The 21,897-nt window shown below is 37.1% G+C and overlaps 1 protein-coding gene across 3 annotated transcripts in view; it reads right to left on the bottom strand.

Moving 5' to 3' along the window:
- Positions 1 to 244: 244 nt before the first annotated feature.
- Positions 245 to 21,897, bottom strand: part of ATG5 (autophagy related 5) — a 63,194-nt gene continuing 41,541 nt past the window's right edge. For 2 of the 3 annotated variants that reach the window (XM_015858735.1, XM_015858736.2), the window contains exon 8: positions 245 to 2,125. In XM_015858735.1, coding sequence (XP_015714221.1) covers positions 1,989 to 2,125 — 137 coding nt within the window. In that variant the 3' untranslated portion in view covers positions 245 to 1,988. Of the gene's footprint in view, positions 2,126 to 14,673; positions 14,826 to 21,897 lie in introns of all 3 variants that reach the window. The other variant, XR_001554279.1, reaches the window with a different exon arrangement.

Genomic DNA, 21,897 nt, shown 5'->3' with positions numbered 1-21,897 from the left:
CCCTACAAAATACTTTTTTAAAATATGAAAACTACAAAATATTTGCTTTATCCACTGGCAGGACCTTGAAATTCTCCAGAATACTTAAATGTGTCCGCCTAAGAAAGTTTACAAATGCCAATCCAGCCCTGCAACAGAAATTCCAAACAGAAGTGGAAGTTAGAACAACTCAACCAGGCCATCCCACTGTAAGAACAGTATATTTCAGTTCTGCATGAACACACACCCGCATGTTTTGTCACTCTGTAGAGCACTGTCATGTCCCGCAGAACACAGCACATGTTTATTTCCCTGTTACTTTTTTCCTTCCATTTCCTTCATACCGCTTCCTTATTTACATTTAAAACACCATCTAATCTGTTCCTTTGACATTTTTCTGCCCTTTGGGCATTTCTAGTCTCAATTCGACCCTCATCCCAGGAGATCCCTCCCCCCCACCCTGCTTTTAAAAGAGTTTTTTGTTTGTTTGATTGATTTCCATTTTGTTCCTTTTCAGCTACAGGTAAACATTCTACCAAAAAGAACAGAAACAAGCAGAACAGGAACAGCAGTGGGAGCTATCGGGACATCTGCAAGCCATAACTTTGAGTAGCAACTTCAACAGCTACATTCTTTTTGATAGAAAAAAATGTCATGCTTTTCTTTTGTAATTTAATATATATATGATAATATCTGACATACTTGATAATATGTCTACTATAAACATAGCGTTGTGCCACACACAACCAGACTGCAGACAAAGCAATATGGCACACACTTGGATGAATTCAATGTAACACAAGGAGCATCAGGATCCCAGCAGCAGCTGTCATGGTAAGGACATTCAGAAGCAAAGCACCCCAATAACCTTAGAAAAGACTTGCCAAAATAAAGAAAGTTCTGTGCAATGAGATGATAATCTTTCAGACTGATTGCCCAAGGATCACAGAGGAAAAGTAAACTCAAAAGCAAGGAAGTATTAGCTTGGTAAAGCTTCAGTTTTAAAAAAATCAGAACTATTACAAAGCAATAAAATCTGCTGGTCATCCTCCAGTTTGACTGTTTTCTCATCCATGGGAATAAACAGCAGGATACAACATTTGTTGTTTGCAGCATTCATTTACTTTTTTGTTGTTGTTGTTGTTTTTTTCCCCAAACTTTCTGAACGAATTAAAGAAAATATTCTCAGAGAAAAAATAAAAATAAAAATAAAAATAAAAATAAACCAACACAAAGAAACGTCATGTGAAATCCTGAGACAAATTATCCTACAACAACGCTGGTCTATGAAAACCGGCTGGAATAACACACATACCGGAGTACTCAGTGACAGCACACAAATCCAAAGTATTTGTATATTATCAAGTTGTGCATGTTTTTAAATGGCAAAACATGCTTGATGGGTTTGCTTTCAAGATCTCTGGCTGTTTGTTATCAAAGTTAGATCATTTGCATACCGATACACATACTGTAAACACGACATTCTCATTAAGGAAAGATGGGTTTACAGTAATCAGATCTTTTACAAAAAGCTATTGGTAACTACATCTGTCAGTGCCTAACTTTTCTAGAAAATTAAACCAATGTTTCCACTCTCAAAGTTGAAGCATTACCACTTTAGGAAATAGCCCTGCTTATGTGTTAATCAGAAATACAATCGAGTAGCATATTTCCATTTGCTCTTCAGCTGACAGTTTCAGCTTCATTACCTTTTACAAGAAAACAGCAGACTTGCAGAGGTCCTGTAAATTCTTTCATAACGCAACTGAAGTTTAATTACAGCGGTGAAGAAAAGCAGCAGTGATGCAAAATAAGATCAGCCCAATTGCCCTTATCTGATGATAGGATCTCTCTTCCTGTTTGGCTTGCAGCAGTGAGGACTTCTTGTTTTGTTTCATTTTTTGTTGTTTCTGGTCAGGCTGCCTGTCTCAAGACCGATACAAGCAAGTGTTTAACATGCCCCTAGAATTCCACCTGGAGAATGATCCTCATACCAATATAGCCAAGTTTCAATCAGTAGGTCGGGGAATGATACTAATGTGAAGAAAATTATCTGGATAGCTCATATGTTCGCTTAGCCACTGTAGTGGTGTTTCCAGCATTGGCTCAATTCCATGAATCATCACTTGAGTCGTCTTCTCTCCATCTAATTCAAAGAAAAAGAGGAACCACTAAGTACATCATTCAAAGTTCACAGAAGGATTAAACATTTACTTATACTTAATTTACAGTAGACTTAATTGGTGTTACAGAGTTTAGCCTATAACAGAATGAAAAGCAGGAAGTACTGGTATGGAGAAAGCTGAGACTAGCATCATCTAAAAAAGAAACTAGGGTAAAATAATTCCAATTAAAAATCAGTTTAAAATGAAACTTAATCCAAGCACCATTCTTCTCCATTAGTTGCAAGTTTTGTATTTTCTTTCCCCCTGCAGAAATCACAGCTTGGTGTCAACACGGTTAAGGTATATCTATCCCTCCCAGATACAGGCCATACGAATATGGTTTATGAGTATGCTTAAGGTATTAGGCTTCCCAAAAATTACAGATAACATGTTCTTAATACTTAATATGCTTTTTGCTGAAAAAGTAAAGAGTATTTGCAAAAAAAAAACCAAACCCCACAAAAGCAACTCATAACACATGTAATGTTCCTGAAGTAATTTTGTTTTGCTAAGAATAATTTACTTGAGAATTTAGCAATATTACTGAGAGTTACTCAGAAGGACGAGTTGGCACCAGCTTTTTCTCACTTAGTTTCATCTCTCAGAAAAGCTATGTTTGTAAATGATTCCCAGTACGGCAAGAATATATTCTAAGAATATTTCAATTCTTTTTATTTATACTTGTCCCGGAGGATGCAAGTACTTTGATCCTTTGATTCAAATGATGGGAACCAGCTAGAGCAACCGACATAACTGTCACAAAATGAACTAAAAAAAACCTGAAAATGAAAATTTATTTCAGAGTCATGATATGAGAAGTGCATTTAAAATATGCTCCAAATAATGGTTAGAGGAAGAAAAAAAAAAAAAGAAAGCAGTGACCTTCTGCTGTTTTTATATTATACTCTGGCTTTCTCACATGGACCTACCACAGTGAAATCCAAAGTCAGAGTGCAGAAATATCAGTGTCTTTTCTAACTGGCATTTTATCCCTTTACCATCTACAGAACAGACCAAACCACTGTGCTGACCAAGAGCTGCATGAGAGAGTGAATGTAGGATATCAGAAGTACCATTACTGGCTCTTTCATGCAGCTCCCCCAGCTACAGCTCAACTCCTACTTTATAGGACAGATAAAATCTTATTTGTGTTCAGTAGCCTAAACACTCTGAAAGATGCCTGAAAAAGTCTGTATTTTAAGTTGGTATCTATTCCAGATATTTATTTTAGAAACAATCGCTCCTGAATATGCTGTTAACTTTTATACTACAAACAATTCATACTGCAGAAGCTGACAATTACGTATGTCTAAAATAAAGCATCATATATTAGTTACGTTAACTATGTATGGTATTGTGTTCTGTAAAGTTTTTTGATGAAAGCTGGATTCCATAGTGGCATAGCATACTGGTTATTACACTTGATTAAGTATGAACAGTTGCTGGTTTCTGGTTTCGTGGCAGACAAGTCAGAAAACAGCAGATCATGTAAAAGTAAAATAAATTTCTGTTATTTCCAACCAGAACAGGTATTTACAAGGTTGAAACGATACTCATCAAGTGCACAAACTCCTCAAGAAAAAGTTCCCAGTAATCAAGATTTCACGCTGAGAAGCTGAGAACATCCCATATTTTTGATATCAAGTAAAATATATGTTTAACACTTTCAAACTGAAGTCAACCGGTGGTATTCTATGAATCAGCCATAACATTGATGACAGATGTCTGTGTTTCACAATATTAGTTAATTGTCAGAAAGATGGCAGAAAATATAGTATCAATTTGCAGACTTATTTACAGCAATTTTGTCACTGCATAAAGGGGAAAAAGCTTTCAAAGCTCAGGAAAACATTTCAACAAGTGTTCAACTTTAAACACAGGTCACAGAATTTCTTGTTATATGACAATAAAAGAGATGCGTTACCGCAAAGTTTGATCACATCACACAACAAAACTCACACAATAATTCAAATGTATTACCATGCATATTCTTTCCTTAAAAAAAACCAAAACATACATTTTCCACTTCTTCCTGATTCTAACCCTGTCCTTAAATATAACTTGTAGTCATTCGTACATCTCTTTCATCTGTAAATTTAGAAAGAATGCTCTTATTAATGGGCTGAGTGATAGAAACATTAAGAGTCTGGCCAGGACTTCTTCAGTTCTTGTCAGGACAGTCTTCAATTCTTTCTTCCTTTTTCATCAGTGAATCATTCACAATCACTCTCCACCTGGACATTATCTGGTCAATTTAGTACCTCTAAAGTTTCACCAAAAAAACCATTGGCTTCCTTACAGCTTTCAAGAATGCACTGTAATCTAATGCCAGAAATTTTACATGTTAAAGAAAAGAGTAAGAGAAAACAAAAGATTAATCTGAAACCACTCCGCTCGTGACAAACACACATTGGCTATTACACACATCAGTGTTCATGAACAGTTTAGCCTAAATCCAGATTGTGCTAGCTCCTTATGAGCAGCTGTTTTTAGCAAAACCCTGCACTATAATGGATAAGAAATTTCAGAATTTGAACATCTCCTTCTAATGACTATTGGAAAATCTTAGAAAAGCTCTCCTTCTTTTCTATATAACAATATTTTTGGATGTGTGCGAGTGTGTATTAATGCCTTTTGCTTAAAAATGAAACGTAATTTATCTGTGTGTCCCCATTTCCTCTTCCCTACTCAACTTAGCCCCCTTCTCATACAAATCTTTTACTCCATTTCTCAGAAAACTGAGAAAGTCTCAGGGGTTAATGAAGAATCTATGCTGCAGTTAGAGTCTACGTTTCTGCACTAGTGCTACTTGTGCCTTAGTATTATCTCTGACAAAGCATCACTTCTCCTTAAGACTTGCTCCCCTGGAGGCTTGACTAAAGAGATCTTATCTACTAAATCCGTATTTACTGTAGCCTCCTTCCACAAAATCCCTTGTTTTCACTTCAGCATTTTCCCTTCCTTTCATTACTACAGACCATAAACTCTCACTTAAGTTGCATTTACCCACATTTTCTTCAACTTTCATGTTTTGAGTAACTTCCCCATTCTGAAAAACATAGTCTCTCTCATAGATGGCTCCCCTATGTAACAAGAGCTGAAAACAGCAAACATTAAAAACTTTGCTGAAAAATACTCATTTTCTCAAGAGCTGCCTGTCTAGTTAGCACCCACATTACCACTCTGCTCTGGGTCCTGGATGATTTGCTAGCTTCTTCTGAAAGCTTCATCTACCTGGTTTATATCTGTAACAGATTTGCATAATACTTTTCTTTCCATTACTGTTTGTAAACTATTAGGAACTGCAGATCTGACACACCAAGTATTGTTCTCTGTTTCCCCACTCCATATTCTGTTGCACAAAGTATAAATAGACTGTTGGAATACCTCTGTAAAAGAGTACAAGTTTCTAAACATATATTTAAATAAGTGACACAAGACTTAAACTACTTAATTATGTAGAAGATTAATGCCATGTCATTGGACTACGTCTATAAAAATTAGAGCTAATAACTTCGCTCATCTGTGCTGCACGAGGTCCAGACCTGGAAAGATCATAACTGTCAGCACCCATTTTACAATATAGAGTAATGTAGTAAAACCCCCGGAATTTTCTCAAAAGCAATGCTAAAATTTTCTAGTCACCCCACTGACTTCTCCTTTTAAGTCAAGATAAAGTTGGGTTACATGCTAGGTATCATATGACATACAGATGGTTTCTTTTACTTTGTTGCAAATTAAGGAAGAAGAAGAAGTGAAAATATCAGAAAAATGAAAGCAGGGCAATAAACATTTCATAGAAAATTTTACAACGTGTGTGCACACCAACTATTTACATCAGAGCATTTACAGTATGATGGAATTGATGTTCAAGTGATAAATACTGTTTTAGTATTTACAAAAAAAAACCCCTCAAGACAAATTAAGCCACCTGCTATCGAATGGCTGTTGAAGAATTAAGTGATTTTTCCCTTAGTTTCCCTGTGAAAATTCGTGAATTAAAATCCACTATAAGCCCCTGAAAGTTGCTTGTGGCAAATAAAGTTTGTTGGTAAAACGTCATGAAGTTCCATCTGCAGAAGGCACACACCTATGACTACCTGTTGTGTACCAACACATTCTTGGGATGTTTCAGATTGCTTGGATGCTCTGAAGCATGCACCTGAAAGCATACCACGTCTAGTCAGTTTTCCAAGACTATACCTGTACAAAAGTACAGAGAGACATAGTCAGCTCAGATTGAAAGGAAAGAAACAGATTTCTATCTCAGTACTCCTGATCAGGAGCCCACCTTGATCCAGCCAAAGAAAGCACTGCTATAGGACTCTCTTGCACTTAGGCATCTGATGGAAGGAAATGAGATGGTGGTGGTTGCTGCATCTCAAAAGAGAACAAAGAGCAAAGAAGAGAAAATACATAATCTTCAGGGAAATTAGGAAGATGTGCAGTGTCGCGGTAATTCAATATTAGTTCTACTTCCTTTAGCCACATAAATTACTGCTTGCTAACTAAAACACTCAAAATCAGAGCAAGAGAATGAGCTTATTCAGCATCAATTCAGATAGTTATCCACGCTCCTGATGTAACTTAAATAGTACTGGAAGATCTCTATTCAGAGAAGAATTAAATACGATGAAGAAAACCAACTGCTTTTCAGATGGATTCAAGAGTCTATAAGGAGAATGGTGAGGAGGAACTATTCCTGGCAAAGTGGCATATTTCAGCCACTTTTCACCCATATTTGCACCACAATGCTCAGCAACCTTCAGCTAGAAACTCCCTTTCACCTACCCAAATTGCACCACTGTGATGTACCACTTAAAACCCATCATGGCTTAAAATGCCCCCATTCAGACTTGCTGCCTCTTAGCACTCACAGGTCAGGACAACGTAGCTGGCTTAAATCCTTTCACTGACAGACATTGCAAGACTTTTCGGATTGAGTGAGGATTTCCCCAGCGTACTTAGAATCCTCTGTATGCAAGTCCCATGCATAGTAAGTCCCAGAACCGGCCAGCAGCCATTAAAATGGACAATACAGAACCCTTTATTATTCAGGGACTCACTACTTAACTAAATTGCCTTTAAAACCCCCAAAAGGGAAAACAGTACCTTGTGCTCCAAACTAGGAAATCAAATCATGTGCTTCTAGCAGGACACATGGTCACAGGAATATATTAGACAGCGATACTAAAAATTGTAGGGACTAAGAATAAACAAGGAAAATGTCACGCACTATCAACCTTATGAACAATGTAAAAGAAGTAGTTCCCAGCATTTTCAAATGTGAAATGGGCCATAAAATATTGCTTGCTTATCTTTAGAACACATCACAGGTTCAGGATTAGATATCACTAATGGTACTCCTGACAACAGGTTATACCACACAGTATAACAGGGAGCAGAGATTTCCCTCTTATGTGACTTTTCCGTAGCTGCTTTCCTTTCCACCCCTCCTGCTCTTCGCATCACCAGGCAGCTGAACAGCTCTTTAGGCGCAGGTACCTCAAAGCAGCCAAAACACTCCTCGACCATGTGTGCTCACAGATGGTGCCTCGGACATCTCAGAATCTGAAAAGACACCCTGACATCTTTATGGGGCAGACTTTAATCTGCCTCTTTAGGATCCCTTAGGAAATTATTTACAGATAAGTAAGGCTCAGTGCTGCACTTCACATGTATCTGCTACTACCAAATTCATCACTGACAGATATTGTTGACTGTTTTTAAAGCAAACCTCCGGCAAGCAAAGGTTAAGATTTCCCTGAGAACTAATGGTTTGGTTTTGGTTAAGAGCAAAGTTGCACCTGCCCATAGAATATTTGTAAACTTTCAAAAAACAAAACAAACAACAACCTTCCCCCCCCCCCCCCCCAAACCACCTTAGGGGTATTTATTAACATTTTAACACTACTTTTGTAATATTTAGTTTAGTCAGACACCACATCTTTCTTTCATTTACAGCAGAATATTTCTTTGCTTTATCAGCAAACTTAGTTGAAGAATGAAATCAACCCATGTAAAAATAAAATATTTATGCTTTCCATTCTTTTAAGTATTTTTTAATAAGATATGTTAAAACATTTCAGTTTTACCATTTATAAACTCCAATGGCTCTGGAACATTTCTGCAATCCATTTCTGACAGGTGCGTTTGCAGAAATGTAGGGAGTAGTTCAGATTTCACAGCAGCAGCAGTGCCCTCAATATAAACGTCTCCAATACAAAAGCATTTGGAACAAATCCCACCTACTCCGTTGAGTACTCCCAGGTACTCAATACCTGCACAGTTTTACAATGAGCTTGGTCTCATTTCAAGACCAACCAATCACAGGCGCTTCCTAATGTGCTCAGAGTGAACGTTAAGAGTGTCTTTAGGGATACAAAGTACTTAAGCAACTATTACTTCCAAGTCCAAAGGAATAACACATCCTATATTGAGGAGGATACTTTTACTTTAAAAACTGTTTAAACAGGAACAAAATCTTAGTAAAGGTTTTCAGAAGCTTCACAACAGTGTACTTCAACCACAGGCCAAAAGCTTTGCTTACTTCTGTCAATTCAACTTCACTGCAAAAAGGACTAACCTTGCTATTCACAGTACTATCACCATTGCCAAAAGTTAACTCATTCCCACAGCAATCTTAACACATTTTCCACCTTCCTTTAATCACATGTAAGCTAAAAAAACTACTATTCCCTTCCACCCCCCTAATTTGGAGTAATGAGCAGTTTGAAGAGAAACACAGGTGATATATTGGATCACAAATGGCAAGATATGCTGTTCATTATACTCTGAGCAATAATGAGAAAATAAAAAATCCGAGAAGCTGACTCTAAAATAGCCTAGCCACAACAAAAGCTTCTGTCTGACCTCAAAGCTTTAGAGGCTGATGTGTGACACGATGGCACAGCAGTGACTTGTCATTCCTTACTGCAAATCCTGCCAGCACTGGGGAAAGCCACTGATGCTGACTGAGGTGAAGAATTCATACATGGAAATATATGTTGAATACACTGGCCAGAACCAGTTTTTTTTTCCCCTCAAAATTTCTCTGAATCTGAAACAAACGTTGTTCCAAATAGAAGAGCAATTTGGGGAAGAATTTCTGTTCAGATTTAATTGCCCAACACGAGTATAACTTAACCATCAGTCAGACATTTTTAACAGGCAGCAATACATCTCTCATTTTAACCACTGGCAGTACCACAAGTGCTCAGACCAATGGTCATAGCTTTCCCAAATATGTTCAAGGCTCTGGATTATTTTTGATATCTACATAAATATCACACACTACTTTTAACCATGGCACACTCCTTGCCCCAAAGAAAACCAAAGGTAAATTAAATCTAATACTTTATAAATACACAAATATTTATTTTTTTAAATAAAAAAATAAATACTAAAGGAACATTAAATTTTAATCAGTTTGTCAAACAACCCCATGCAGATAACCTTTACTTTTTTACAAAAAATATTATTATGCTCCAAAACTAACAGTTCAAAATATCAATCTCTCTCCACCCTGGATCATATTGTTATTTACATCATTTGTCTCAATTTCCCTCTTAGTGCCTTGATGTCACTCTACCAGAGCCCCTCCTAAGAACTGCTGCTTCTTAGACCAAAAGGCTACAGCAGAACAGGACCTGTGTCAACCGTAGTGAATTCTGTTCTAGCAAAGTACCCAACTAAAAAAGCAAAACTGTACAAAATATCTTCATTATTCCTCCATTGTGATACCACTGTGAAGTCCACATTCACTAATTTGGAGCTACGCTTGAAACAGTGTTGTATTGCTCTATGCATTTTTGATCCAGGCCACTTGGATGATCTCCTCAGGATCTTCCTGTGGATGGGATATTTATAACATTAAAGGAGAGGAAACTGTTACCTTGCCACTATTCTTAGTATGATTAGATTCTCTGGATGATATTCCAGTAGTCCTAGACTTCACTACCTACAAACTGAAAGTAGGTGAATATACAACATTGCCATCTACATTAAGCATCATTAAACACTGTGGGGGAAAAAAAAAAAAAAAGAATAAAGCATTTGGTATTATTCCTATTTATTATTTTCTTCACGCAATTTTTCCTCTCAATTTCCTGTCATCCTCTACTGCAAGTCAATCCTCACATTAGAATAGCTGCATTTCTGAAACACAACAGTGTGGCCAATGACCGCTTACAAAAGTTGAATTAGCTTCAGAGCTGATTTGGGATGTGCTTCAAATCTCACAGCAGCTGGGCAGCAGGTAAACAAACTAGAAAACATTTTTTTATCTCACTGAAAAAGTTCCTAGAGAGCACTTAGCTTCAAACACCAGTAAATCCAGGTTGCATGAAAAGCCTTTTCTTTTTAATTTTTAAATTTATTCTTGTGTATTTATTAGAAGCTCTTAACAAAGTCACTGCAGGTAATCCCAAGATAATTTATGACAGACCAAAAGTGCTTTTCTTCAGCCATGAAAATTTTTGTATTGAAGGAGTTTTAGAATCCTGCATCCAAAATACTTCTCAAACATCTAAGAATGTGGGGAAAAAGTTATAAACAACCTACCAGCAAATATTCTTATATATTCCTTCTTCCTAAGAACAAATCCCTTCCTAGTATCCATGCCTTAGTCTGAACCCTGACCTAGTAATGAATCTGTGTCACTTTATAATATACTCGAATTCACAACTGAAACATTTTTTTTTGCAAAGCACTTAAGTTTGGCTGTGCGTACATTAAGTTCTATGCATATTGAGCTACTGTCCATACAATGAGCAAGCAAACAAGATATTTATACACACAAGGAATAGGAATGCTTGGGTTACGAGTCGAGTAACTTTTCAAATGGCAGAATATTGACTTATGAGTTAACCCTTACGTGCACCATGCACGTAATTAATTAAGGTTTCCCTTCTCTCTGAACTTCCTACAGGCGACCTTCAGAATGTAAGGCTTAGTCGTGCACAGACAGCAAGCTAAATGTAGCCAAGATGGTTCTTGAAAAATTGAAGCATTTGATAAAGATTATAAACCAAGTTAATTTGCTGAAAGAATTCTTGTTGCTTACTGTTCATAAAGACTTTTAAAAAGTCATTGTTTTCAACAGTGTGGTTCTTCTAAGCATCTATCAAATTATTTATACAATCTTATATTTCCTATGCATATGCACATGTACGCACTTTTAAAGGTTTTTAATGGCATTCTTGAACTTTCAACCTCTAGTTTACTTCATTTTCAAGTTACTATAATTCACATAATGCCTGCAAATATTATTTGATTGTAGCCATCGCCCTCTTATTATAATTAACATTTCAGCGACTCAAATGATGAACTACTAGCAAGACAAAGCAAAGGATTGCTATTGCTGCAACACCCAATTGAGAAAGCATCAGCAACTTTACTTGTTTTCATAAAGTCATGACAGTATTTTTTAGTTTATCTGCTCGGTTTAATAAATCAAACTCACGTGTGGATTTTCTGACATAATCATAATTTTAAAACATTTGCCTGAAAAGCGATTGGACATACATACAGATCAAAGATTTAATGGTCGCTATTTTCTGTTTTGCAACTTCCTCCGTTTAATGGGAGGAAGATAAACCAGTTTTGCCTTTTTAAAAATGCTACTTACAACAATATTACTATGAAGGTTAACAAAGTGAATTTCACAAGCAACGTAAGCATAAAAATGTGGATGAGCTACTCAATTAACTCATAAGAACAGGCAATGTTGTTCCACGTCTGACAAATTCTCCATCCTCTGCTAAGCTGATCAGTAAAAACCCAGCTAATTGAATCCATTGATGTGAAAAACCACAGGCTCAAATCTGTACTGCATACATCAAGCTGAAGTATTTCTCCTTCAGCCATGGCGGTAATAGTCAGTGGGGTCAGGTCAAAGAGGGTTAAAGTGAGTCAGGATATAGCCAAAGGAATACATCAAACACCGATTTTAAAAGGGCAATTAATCTTAGACAGAAATGCTTCCTGGGGAAAGAGATCTCAATCTTAAGAGCACCCTACATGATGTAGCAGTAAAAATGTACATATACAAGCTTAGAGAGCTTTCATCCTGTGATCACAAACAGAAGGGGAGTGCTGTTTATCAGAGAAATACAAACTCTTGCTAAAATACTCACATTAGTTTCTTCCAGGCCCTTACTCATTGAAAAATAAATTCTCTAATGAGTTGGCAATATGGTTTGCACACATAAAATTTCCTTTTCTGTACACATACTGTATGTTATTTTAAGCAGTTTGTAGATTAAAGCATTTAGAAATTTCTACCACAACACAATTAAAGAATTTACTCTTGAGAAAACTAGGAAAGAGTAGATGAAGGAGTGATGAAATACCTGAAGAGCTTTGTAAACAGAACAGTAACTTTTTTAATAAAGTCACAAAATAGCTATCTGTTCAAAGGTAAGATTACATATTAATTTTCCTCAGAAGTTGTTTTTAATTTTTCCATATCAAAAGACCTGAAGAGTTTGCTTCAACAACTCATACATTATCACATTATCTTTTCAGACCTATTTTGACTTCTTTGGAAGCACGAAGGCCTCATCAGCAGGCTGCTCTCCAACAGGCAGCCCGCAGCAGACCTCAACTACCAGAAGTACTCTATTGGTCTGGTCCCTAATTTTAATCCACAAACTCTCAATCTGATCATGGCTGTTTCTCAGAGGCAGCTCTTTGCAGTCTATTCACCTCTTAACAAAGAGAGCAAACTGTCAGTGAATAACTGTTTGCATTAAGATATGGGACTCGGTGAAGCTTCTCATTATATTTTGCCATGGTAAGTGTGGTGACAATACCCAACAAGGAAAAAGGGCAAGGGGCACAAGAGACATTCATATCTTTAATGACTACAGCATGATTCTACGATCTCTGTATATCCCAAGGCACTACATAAGACCAGCTCTGATATAAGAACAAATTTTACCTTTCTTGCAAATATTCTCCAAAATGAAAATACAATTTACCCATGAAATGTGAAGATTCCAACATCTTTGATTAGGATGAGCTATTCAAGAAGGGAGTAAATACAATTAACAAGCACTGCTGAATCCTTATAGAATGGAGTAAATACAATACAGTGTTTATTAGTTGTTTATTTCAGCTTACATTATTGGTAAAGCTATTACTTTTCCATATCCAGCCTGGCATTGAATGCTTCCAGGGATGGGGCATCCACAACCTCCTTGGGCAACATGTTCCAGTGCGTCATCACCCTCTGTAGGAAGAAACTTCCTCCTAATATCTAACCTAAACTTCCCTTGTCACAGTTTAAAATCTTTCCTCCTTTTGCAGCTTTTCTTCTTTCTAGCCCTGTAAAATGTTTATCTCCTGTGAAAATCAGGTTACGCACATATGCAAAAAGGCAGAAAGAAAAAGACTGCAAAGGAGAATCAAAGAAAACAGGAATGATTTTACTTAGCCACCCCCGCTCCCCCTCAAATAAGACTACAGCACATAAGCTAATTTAAAGATATAGAAGTAGCTCATTAAATGGACCAGTACACATTCTCTTTACCTCAAGGCAAGAGCCAGCTTGAGCCTGATCAGCCAAAATTATCTCCATAGCCACAACAGAGATTTAGGGAATGTAAAGATAGGACTGGGCTTTTAAGCTAAAAGAAGGTAGATTTAGATTAGATAAAGAAATTAATCACTATGAAGGTGGTGAGACACTACAACAGACTGCCCACCCAGAGAAGCTGTGAATACCCCATCCCTTGAGGCATTCAGGGTCAGGATGGATGGGGCCCTGGGCAGCCTGATCTAGCAGGAAACAACCCTACTCAGAGAAGGATGGTTGGACTGGATGGTCTTTAACGTCCCTTCCAAAACAAACTATTCTAAAATTCTACTATCTACACCGCTCAATGAGAATACACCCTCTACTATCAATACATGAACAGAGAAGTTTTCTGGTAGAGCATTATTTGGCCTAGCGCACAATCACACCAGAGAACTGGTAATAGTCACACCGTGAAAACACCAGGTGTTCTTGTCTTCTTTTGTTTATTAGTATAACTGAAAGCACAGACAAAATTCTGTTGTTACTGTAGCATCCTGGCTGAGAAATTTACATCGGTAAACTTCCACAAAGGCTTACTACCATCTGAAAGCTCTGGGAGATCTTCTATAGTCTCCAGTCACATCTTCACCTGTTACAGTATTAAAGGCAGCATAAATTACACAGCAAATGAACTTATGATTCTATGATATGATTATCAGGATGATTTCCATATTGAAAAAAAAAAAAAAAAAGTATTTTGGAGCATTTTTACATCTTCTATTAAACTAACTAACAGCAAACATGTTAGTCTACATACTTTGTATACTATAGCTGCTGTGGTCACTCTTCCAAGAGCAAAAATATGAGAAGCTACAAGAAAAGTGCTTTTATTTCCTGTGAAGTTTCTGATGCCTCAGTCTCTCATACTGAACGAACTGTGCTTGAGATGTGAGAGAGTGATGTTGATCAGAATTCAAAGAAAGTCCAGTTCTCAACTCTGCTACTGACCTCAGTGTGACCAGGTGCAAGCCACATCACCTCTCTGCGCCTCTAATTCCTCCTTCCTTTTTGTCTCTTCACTCATCTTTTGTCTAAGTGATAAATTCAGTGGGAACACACTGAAATATCCATACAGTGCATAAAGAACCTGAGGTCTCCTCCTAAAACACAAAAAATATTCTTTTTAAAACTAGAAATTCACCACAACCAAAACATTTTGTCAAGATGCTTCTGATTCCAACAGATTTCCAACTAAAACACATATGCAAAGCATATTACTGACATAACTTGTCCTATTTCTAGTAGGTTTCCCAGTCTTTTCTTGACTGCCTAGATTTTCAAATCCACAGCATTCAGTGAGGAACTTGGGGATGGCACCTCAAATCTTCCAAGAAGTGCAGCTCTAGCACAGCCCACAAAGTATGCAGCACTGGGATGGCAGTAACAACTCTCATCTGCAGAGAATTCTAGAATTGCTGGCTTATATTTTCCAAATGGAATAAACTCAATTTTGAAAAAAAGTTACTCTGTTCTGTGGAGAATTTTACTTTCTCCATTTTGTACTACTACTGTTAATAACAGACATATAAAAACTATTCACTTTGTTGTGCCTGAATAAAGTCACTGGCTTTCTGACAAATTTAAAGAGAATAGTCTGGAGTCTGATACTAATAAAACTTATTGGGTGGCCGACAGAACAATTTTAGCTGAAGCTTAACAAATTTCCAGAGGCTTGTCCGAGAAACAGGATTATTTCTTTATTTACTACACCTCTTTCTGCATTCAGCTCTTTTGAATGTGCGTGCAAGTGCATGCCTAGAAACCACTTTTAAGTCACACAGAAAAAAACAACCAACAAAAAAACCCGCATGCTATTCTTGTGATATTAGCAAAGCTGCTGAATGGAAAAGACTAGGAAAGGGGAAGAAGATAATCCTCACACGGTTGACTGAGGTGAAGTCGGAGCAAGCCTTAAAACAGTCTCTGCTGCTTCCTGAGAACTTCCATGCAGAAAAACCACAACCAGCTTGAGATCTCCATTTTTTTGAGGGCAAGAACATTTTTTAGACAAGGAAGTTGACTGCAAACGAAGAGTTTGTTTAGAAATGAAGACAGTTAACAAAAAGCTACATAGACAGTCTAGCTGCCCTAGTACTAACCATCAGAATATCTGTACCTTCATACATGGTCATGACTAATAGCTATTAGCTCAGTAATCTCAAACCAGCCTCTGGACTTACATCCCTTTAGTAAACCATCAAAATGGTCTACTAAATCAAAAGGCATGTAATCTTAATACAGAAAGATAAAAATTCTTTCCACTTCAACTTAAAATAGGGAACTGGGTTAAATATGTATGAGAACTTTGGGAGGAAGAGGGAAATCAGCTACAGAAGGATGATCTAAGCATATGGCCTGGCAGACGAACGGCAACTCACACCAAACAGGAGACAGTGTTTGTGAACACCCACTGCCATGGAGAGCACCACTTAGTCAAACACACAAGGAAGGCATAATGGGTTAAGTAGTAGCCTAAATTTCAGTTCTGACCTAACAGAATGAGTCTTGCAGTAGAAAACACAGTGAACTGGAATTTATACCAGTAGTGAGGAGAAAATGAATTAACAGTAATCAAATTCTGAGCTTTTAAATATCTTTTTGCATGTCTGCACACTACGAGGCCTTTAGCCCTTTACATTATTATCATATCCATATGGGAAAAGAGTGCAGCCATTAAACTGCCTAAGACTGCTCATTACATTTCTGTATCTAGGTGGCCTGGAGAAGTATTTCAACATCACCACCTCAAAAAGAACAGAAAAGCAAAGGCCAATTGTTCAAAAGGCACAATCAGACTTCTTAGCTAAAGATGCAAAGTAAAAACTTCCCAAGTCAGTTCACAAGAAGCACTGAGGACCTGCACACTGCTGAGTTGCTCCTCTCCTTGCTTTCTAACTCCCACAGTCCAGCCAGTTTCTGAGCTCTGACGGTTATTTCACTTCAACCAGAAGGCACTCATACTGTATATACTTAACTTCTCTATTACATTACTTGTTGCTTGCATCAAAATTAAGAGCCCACATGTCAAATCTAATCGAAATTGTATTTTCTGTTTGACTAATTTCCTGGAAGTCAATGCTTACAAAACTGAGGGAGAACAAAAGCAATTAATGTGTAGCCTCTTATACAAAATACATTTAAAAAAGCCGAGAGTTAATTGAAAACAGTTGATCACTAATTTTTACAATATCATTCAGTACACCAAGCCTTAAGAGAAAAATTCTGGAAGCCTTTTTGATCCTCATTTTATTTCTGAAAGAACTAATGACATTGCTGTAGAAAGAGGTCAGTTCACACAGCTTTTCTGAATGAACAACAATGCTGTGAAAACTGGGATTGATTGATAGCCTACTGTTTGCGTCATTACGTCCAAATGTTTACCATTTGGGGCTTCAAGGAAGCATGAGACAAAAATCAAAACAACTTTTACAAGGACTTCAACAACACTGGTAAATTAAAATTGTATCCAGAAATGTTTAGACATGATAGTAATAGAAGAAAGCAGTTTCCTTCTGCATTATACCATTTTTTATCTTAACATTACGCACAGTGTCTAAACTTTTTGGTGTGGAAGAGGAAAGAAGTTTTTCCCTCCCCCACATTAATCCCACTTTCTACCATTTTAACCCTTTGCATTTTCAAGGCATTCTACTGAACACAGGATCATACTGTGTACATTCTCTTCTAATAAGATGAATCACCATTCCTAACAGAATGCTTGGGAATAATTCTAGGGGAAATCTTGTAAACATGAGCTAAACATTTTCCAATTGCTGGGAATTATTGACGTTTTTCCCTACTGATACTTCTGAAACTGAAGGTCCCTTAATTGGCAGCAGGAACCCCTATCATCACGTACATAAAATCAGCTGCAACTGATAGATGACATCTAATTCTATTTATCCATCATAAATGATATTCGCACTGTAAACAACATAGCTTAATCTAACTAATTGCAATAAGACAACGGTAAAGTGATAAAGTAAGATGGTAGGGAAAAATAGCCATGATTTTATCTCCCTTCAGACACAATTAGTTTTGCCAGTTGGCAATTTTAGAATACCCTTATGTAACATGTTCTGCCACATCATCCATATGATCTCATGCCCTACTTATAAGCAACATGGTCTTTAAACTCTGCTCTACCTTAAGTGCATACACACTGCAACAAACTAGTCTAAGAGACCATAAGCAGTATCAAGTTCACCCCAGCCTGCAGAGCTCCATAGTTCATTGGATCATGTTTGTAACAACAGTATCTCAAGGTGTTTTTGTTTGTTTGTTTGTTTCTAAAGAAGGCTGCTTTGCTAGAACCAGAACTGCTGCTGGTTCTAGAAAACGTCTGTTAGAAACTTAGATTTAAGACAATATAGTACATTCTACAAGAAGTAAAACTTGGAATACTTCACTGAAATATCTACCAGTTAAAGTTTGAAAAACTGCAAAAATAGTTATATGAATCTTACAGTCACACAGAATGGTTTTATTTGGATGGACCTTGAAGATCATTGAGATCCAACCCTGAGGAATTTCAAAGGATGCAGTAGATTATTAAAAGAACAATAACTAACAGCAAAATAAGTATGTCTATAATAAAAGTTTTGAAGGAATGTGATGCAGAAGAATGGAAACAGCTGTAGAACTATCAGTATGAAAATAAAGTGAGTCAATACCTGTTGATAAAGTGATCTGAAGTAGCATTACCCTTCCACAATAGAATCAAGATCAGAAACAGTTTAACACAGCCCAAAACTTAAACAAACAGCTTGCCTCCATTTTATGTATGAATAACCACATAGAAACAAACAGAAAACAAAACAAAACAAAAAAATCTAGAGTATAGAAATCACTACAACTGCAAACTAAACACAAGTAGATTGATGTGATTGAGTTGCAGAAATCTCAAAGATTCACCTCAAAAGACTTAATGAAGTTAAAATGATCATCATCCAGCAAGGATTGCTAATAATTCTCAGAAGTCAGAAATAGTAGTGTATGAATAGTAAGTACCTTTATATATTACCTAGAGAACCACAGACCTTCCACATCTGATCTGCAGGTAAATATGACCAATATGATTAATATTAATTCCAAAAGTTTAAGAAATTCAATGGCTTCTTGGTGCTTGTTCTAATTCAAACTACTGCTTTTCTTCTCACTTTATCATCATTAGTGAGGTAATAGTTGCTTGCCAGTGTTTTGACAAATGGATTACAAACTGCTATACTCTCTGTGACACAGATGAAAGTATTCAGCAACCCAGAGAAGTGTGTACTGTACATCATTCATTGAGTGGGATAATATATACAACTAAATAAAGGAACAGCTTGAGGAGAAACAGGCAGGTATATGTTGGTGCTAATAATTCCTCAGGTTACACCTTAGACAGTCTCAACATATGATAAATGCCTTGAATAAACAGCTTCTTAATTTGAATAAAAAACAAATATACACAGTAATATTGATTCAGTATTTTCCAAGAACATTTTAATTACATGTGTTTTAATGTCACTGTGTAATGTTTTCTACTCCTGACAACAATCTTAACATTGTTTTTTTTTCAACAGTTGATAATCAATGTGTGTATTAAATCCATGTATATAAAAATTATTTTCATTGAAATATTTTCTCAGCGCAGTTGAAAGAGAGTCTTAATTACATCCATATTTCCTAAAGAAAAGGCATATAGACACCGTGGGTGGTTCTTGAAACAGTTCCCTCCCTCTTCTTGTGGTGGTCATTAAGTGTCTGGCAGCAGGAACAGCTCACATATACAGCTACAAATGCTGTGCCTGAAAATCTTATATCTTCCGTGTTCCCACGGCATGAAGCTCTGTTATGGATGTCACCATAGACAGAAATTACCACGAAGCTTCCAGTTGAAAAGTCTTTTCTAATGACAAGGCCGTACAGGAAAAAGAAAAGAAAAAAGTACAATAGATGGAGGAAAATGGAAAGAAAGAAGCTCATACTGACTGTGTTGTACTGTCAAAAGATGTAGCAAGTGTCACCAACACATTAACCCACCAAAGAAGAGGGTTATAAAACAGCCTTAACAAATTATCCAAATTATTTTCTGGAAATAAGAGGAAGACTGAAAAAACAGCGTCACCGATATCTACTGTGTCTTCAAGCATGCTTTCGGTTAGCTACTAGTCTATTTTCTTTGCTCACAAAACAAGTAGATTCAGAACTTTGGTAAGACTTACTGAGATTTGGAAAAAAGTTTGCCATCGTTTTCTAATACACATTTGACAGTGTATTTTATTTTTTCACATTACTTCAATGACTCAGAGTGAATTTAAATTGTAAATTAAGACAACATTTAAAAGAACAAAAATTAAAAAGTATCACCACATTTGAAAGAAAACATTTGCACACTGCATCCCAGAGTTCCAAAAAATTTCTAAATTCCCATTTACCAGCAAAGTGGTCAGAAACTACTCAGTTCCACAATCTCCTCTGCATTTTTATTTGATGGGCATCTACTGACAGAGGCAGCTTGTTAATCTCTCAGTGTAACAAGAGCGGAACTGAGTTGACTGAGTTGGCTAAATGGAGATTGCAGCAGCAGCACAATTCTATTCTTACCTACCAGAAAAGGAAGAAGTTGTCCTAGTTGTCTTAGTTGTAGTCACTAATATTTCTATAATTAAAGCTTGATAGTGGCACTATGCAGACTGGTGAGTTAGTGTTTTGAGGGTTTTTTGTTTGGTTGGGTTTTTTTGTTTGTTTTATTGTGGGTTTTTTTTTTAGCTCACTGATACAGAGAACATGACCATGTAATCCGGTATACAACCCATACAAATACAAAATGAGATGAGTACATTAAGCCAAGAGAATAATCAAAGCTGCTTCTTACATTCTGAGAATGGAAAGACTATAACTGTGACCTATGTATCAGGAGGGAATTCCTAGAAACAGATGAGATAAAGCATGAAGGAGAGCACTGCAGTGATTCTTAGTAGGACTAATTTTAAGACAAGGAAACTGAAGCGGGTATACTATAAGAATAGTGTAGAGCTAAGTCTAGTAGGTGTAGGAGAGCAGCAAGAAGCAAGAATATAGCTAAGGCTAAAAAAAGCCTTAAAAGAATAAAAAAGATTTACACCGCTGAGGATGAATGGCACTCTGGGAGTATCACCAGGATACTGGTCACTGGAGAACACTGCAGAGAAGAGTAGCAGAAGCTGGGGGGGACAGGTCAGATTGAACTGAAGCACATGGGGGAAAAGGTAGCTGCTGACTGGACAAAAATGATTACTCAGATTAACCAGCATTTTCTGTTCTTTCCCTCCCTGTTCATGTCACCCAGCTACATTTTCCTAGTGGGCGAAGATGAGTAGATGCCTGATTGTCTTAAGTCCCATCCCTCACTTATTCGCTAAGCTGAACCTCCAGTGAACAGTGTACAATGAATTGAAGCAGTCAAACCTAAAGCAGTGCTACCGTTCATACCGTTCGCTGCCTGAGACTCCACTTCCTGAGACCTCGCTATTCTGACCATCTTCTCTGTGTTTCATCGATCTGTGGCCTGCTACTTCGCTGCTGCTCTCCCCTACGCTTATTTTGCCCCGGACCAACGTTAACAACGTGCTATGGGACGCTGCTGCATTCAGGAGGTGACTATTCCCCGCTTTAACGTAATTCTTGCTCTTTTCTACCTTTTTCTATCGCCTACTTTCCCTTCCCCATCACCCTAATTTTGGCATTCGTCACTCTCCCTTCCCCATCCCCTCAATTGTCTATTATTTCCAATAAACTGGTCGGATCAACATTTGAATGTTCTTCTTAATCTCACGCCGGGCATAACATTATCAAAAGAACCTTTGCCTCACTCCTAAATTGGAGCGAGACACCTTCCCATCAGACCAGTAGAGACTTCTCAATTTTTAATTCGTTTCTCCAAACAGGTCTCTAGACCACCTGAATCACTTTACCAGCAAGACCTCCAGTCCTAATCTTTCACAGATGCCTTAGATAATCTAGGTACACAATCTACTTGAAATACACTTCTTTTCTTCCCTCATTCTTTTATAATCTCATATCCTAATTACTCTCTCCAGGTGTTCAGTTATGTCATTTTTTGCCTTTAGTCCAATCTCTTTCAACGTACTGCATTGTTTATAGTTGCTTTCCCCACCACATTTGATGTTCTGTCATTGTCATCCT

The sequence above is a fragment of the Coturnix japonica genome, chromosome 3 (genome assembly GCF_001577835.2).
Source record: "Coturnix japonica isolate 7356 chromosome 3, Coturnix japonica 2.1, whole genome shotgun sequence".
In the NCBI taxonomy this organism is placed as follows: domain Eukaryota; kingdom Metazoa; phylum Chordata; class Aves; order Galliformes; family Phasianidae; genus Coturnix; species Coturnix japonica.
This window is presented reverse-complemented; position numbering and strand designations above follow the sequence as displayed.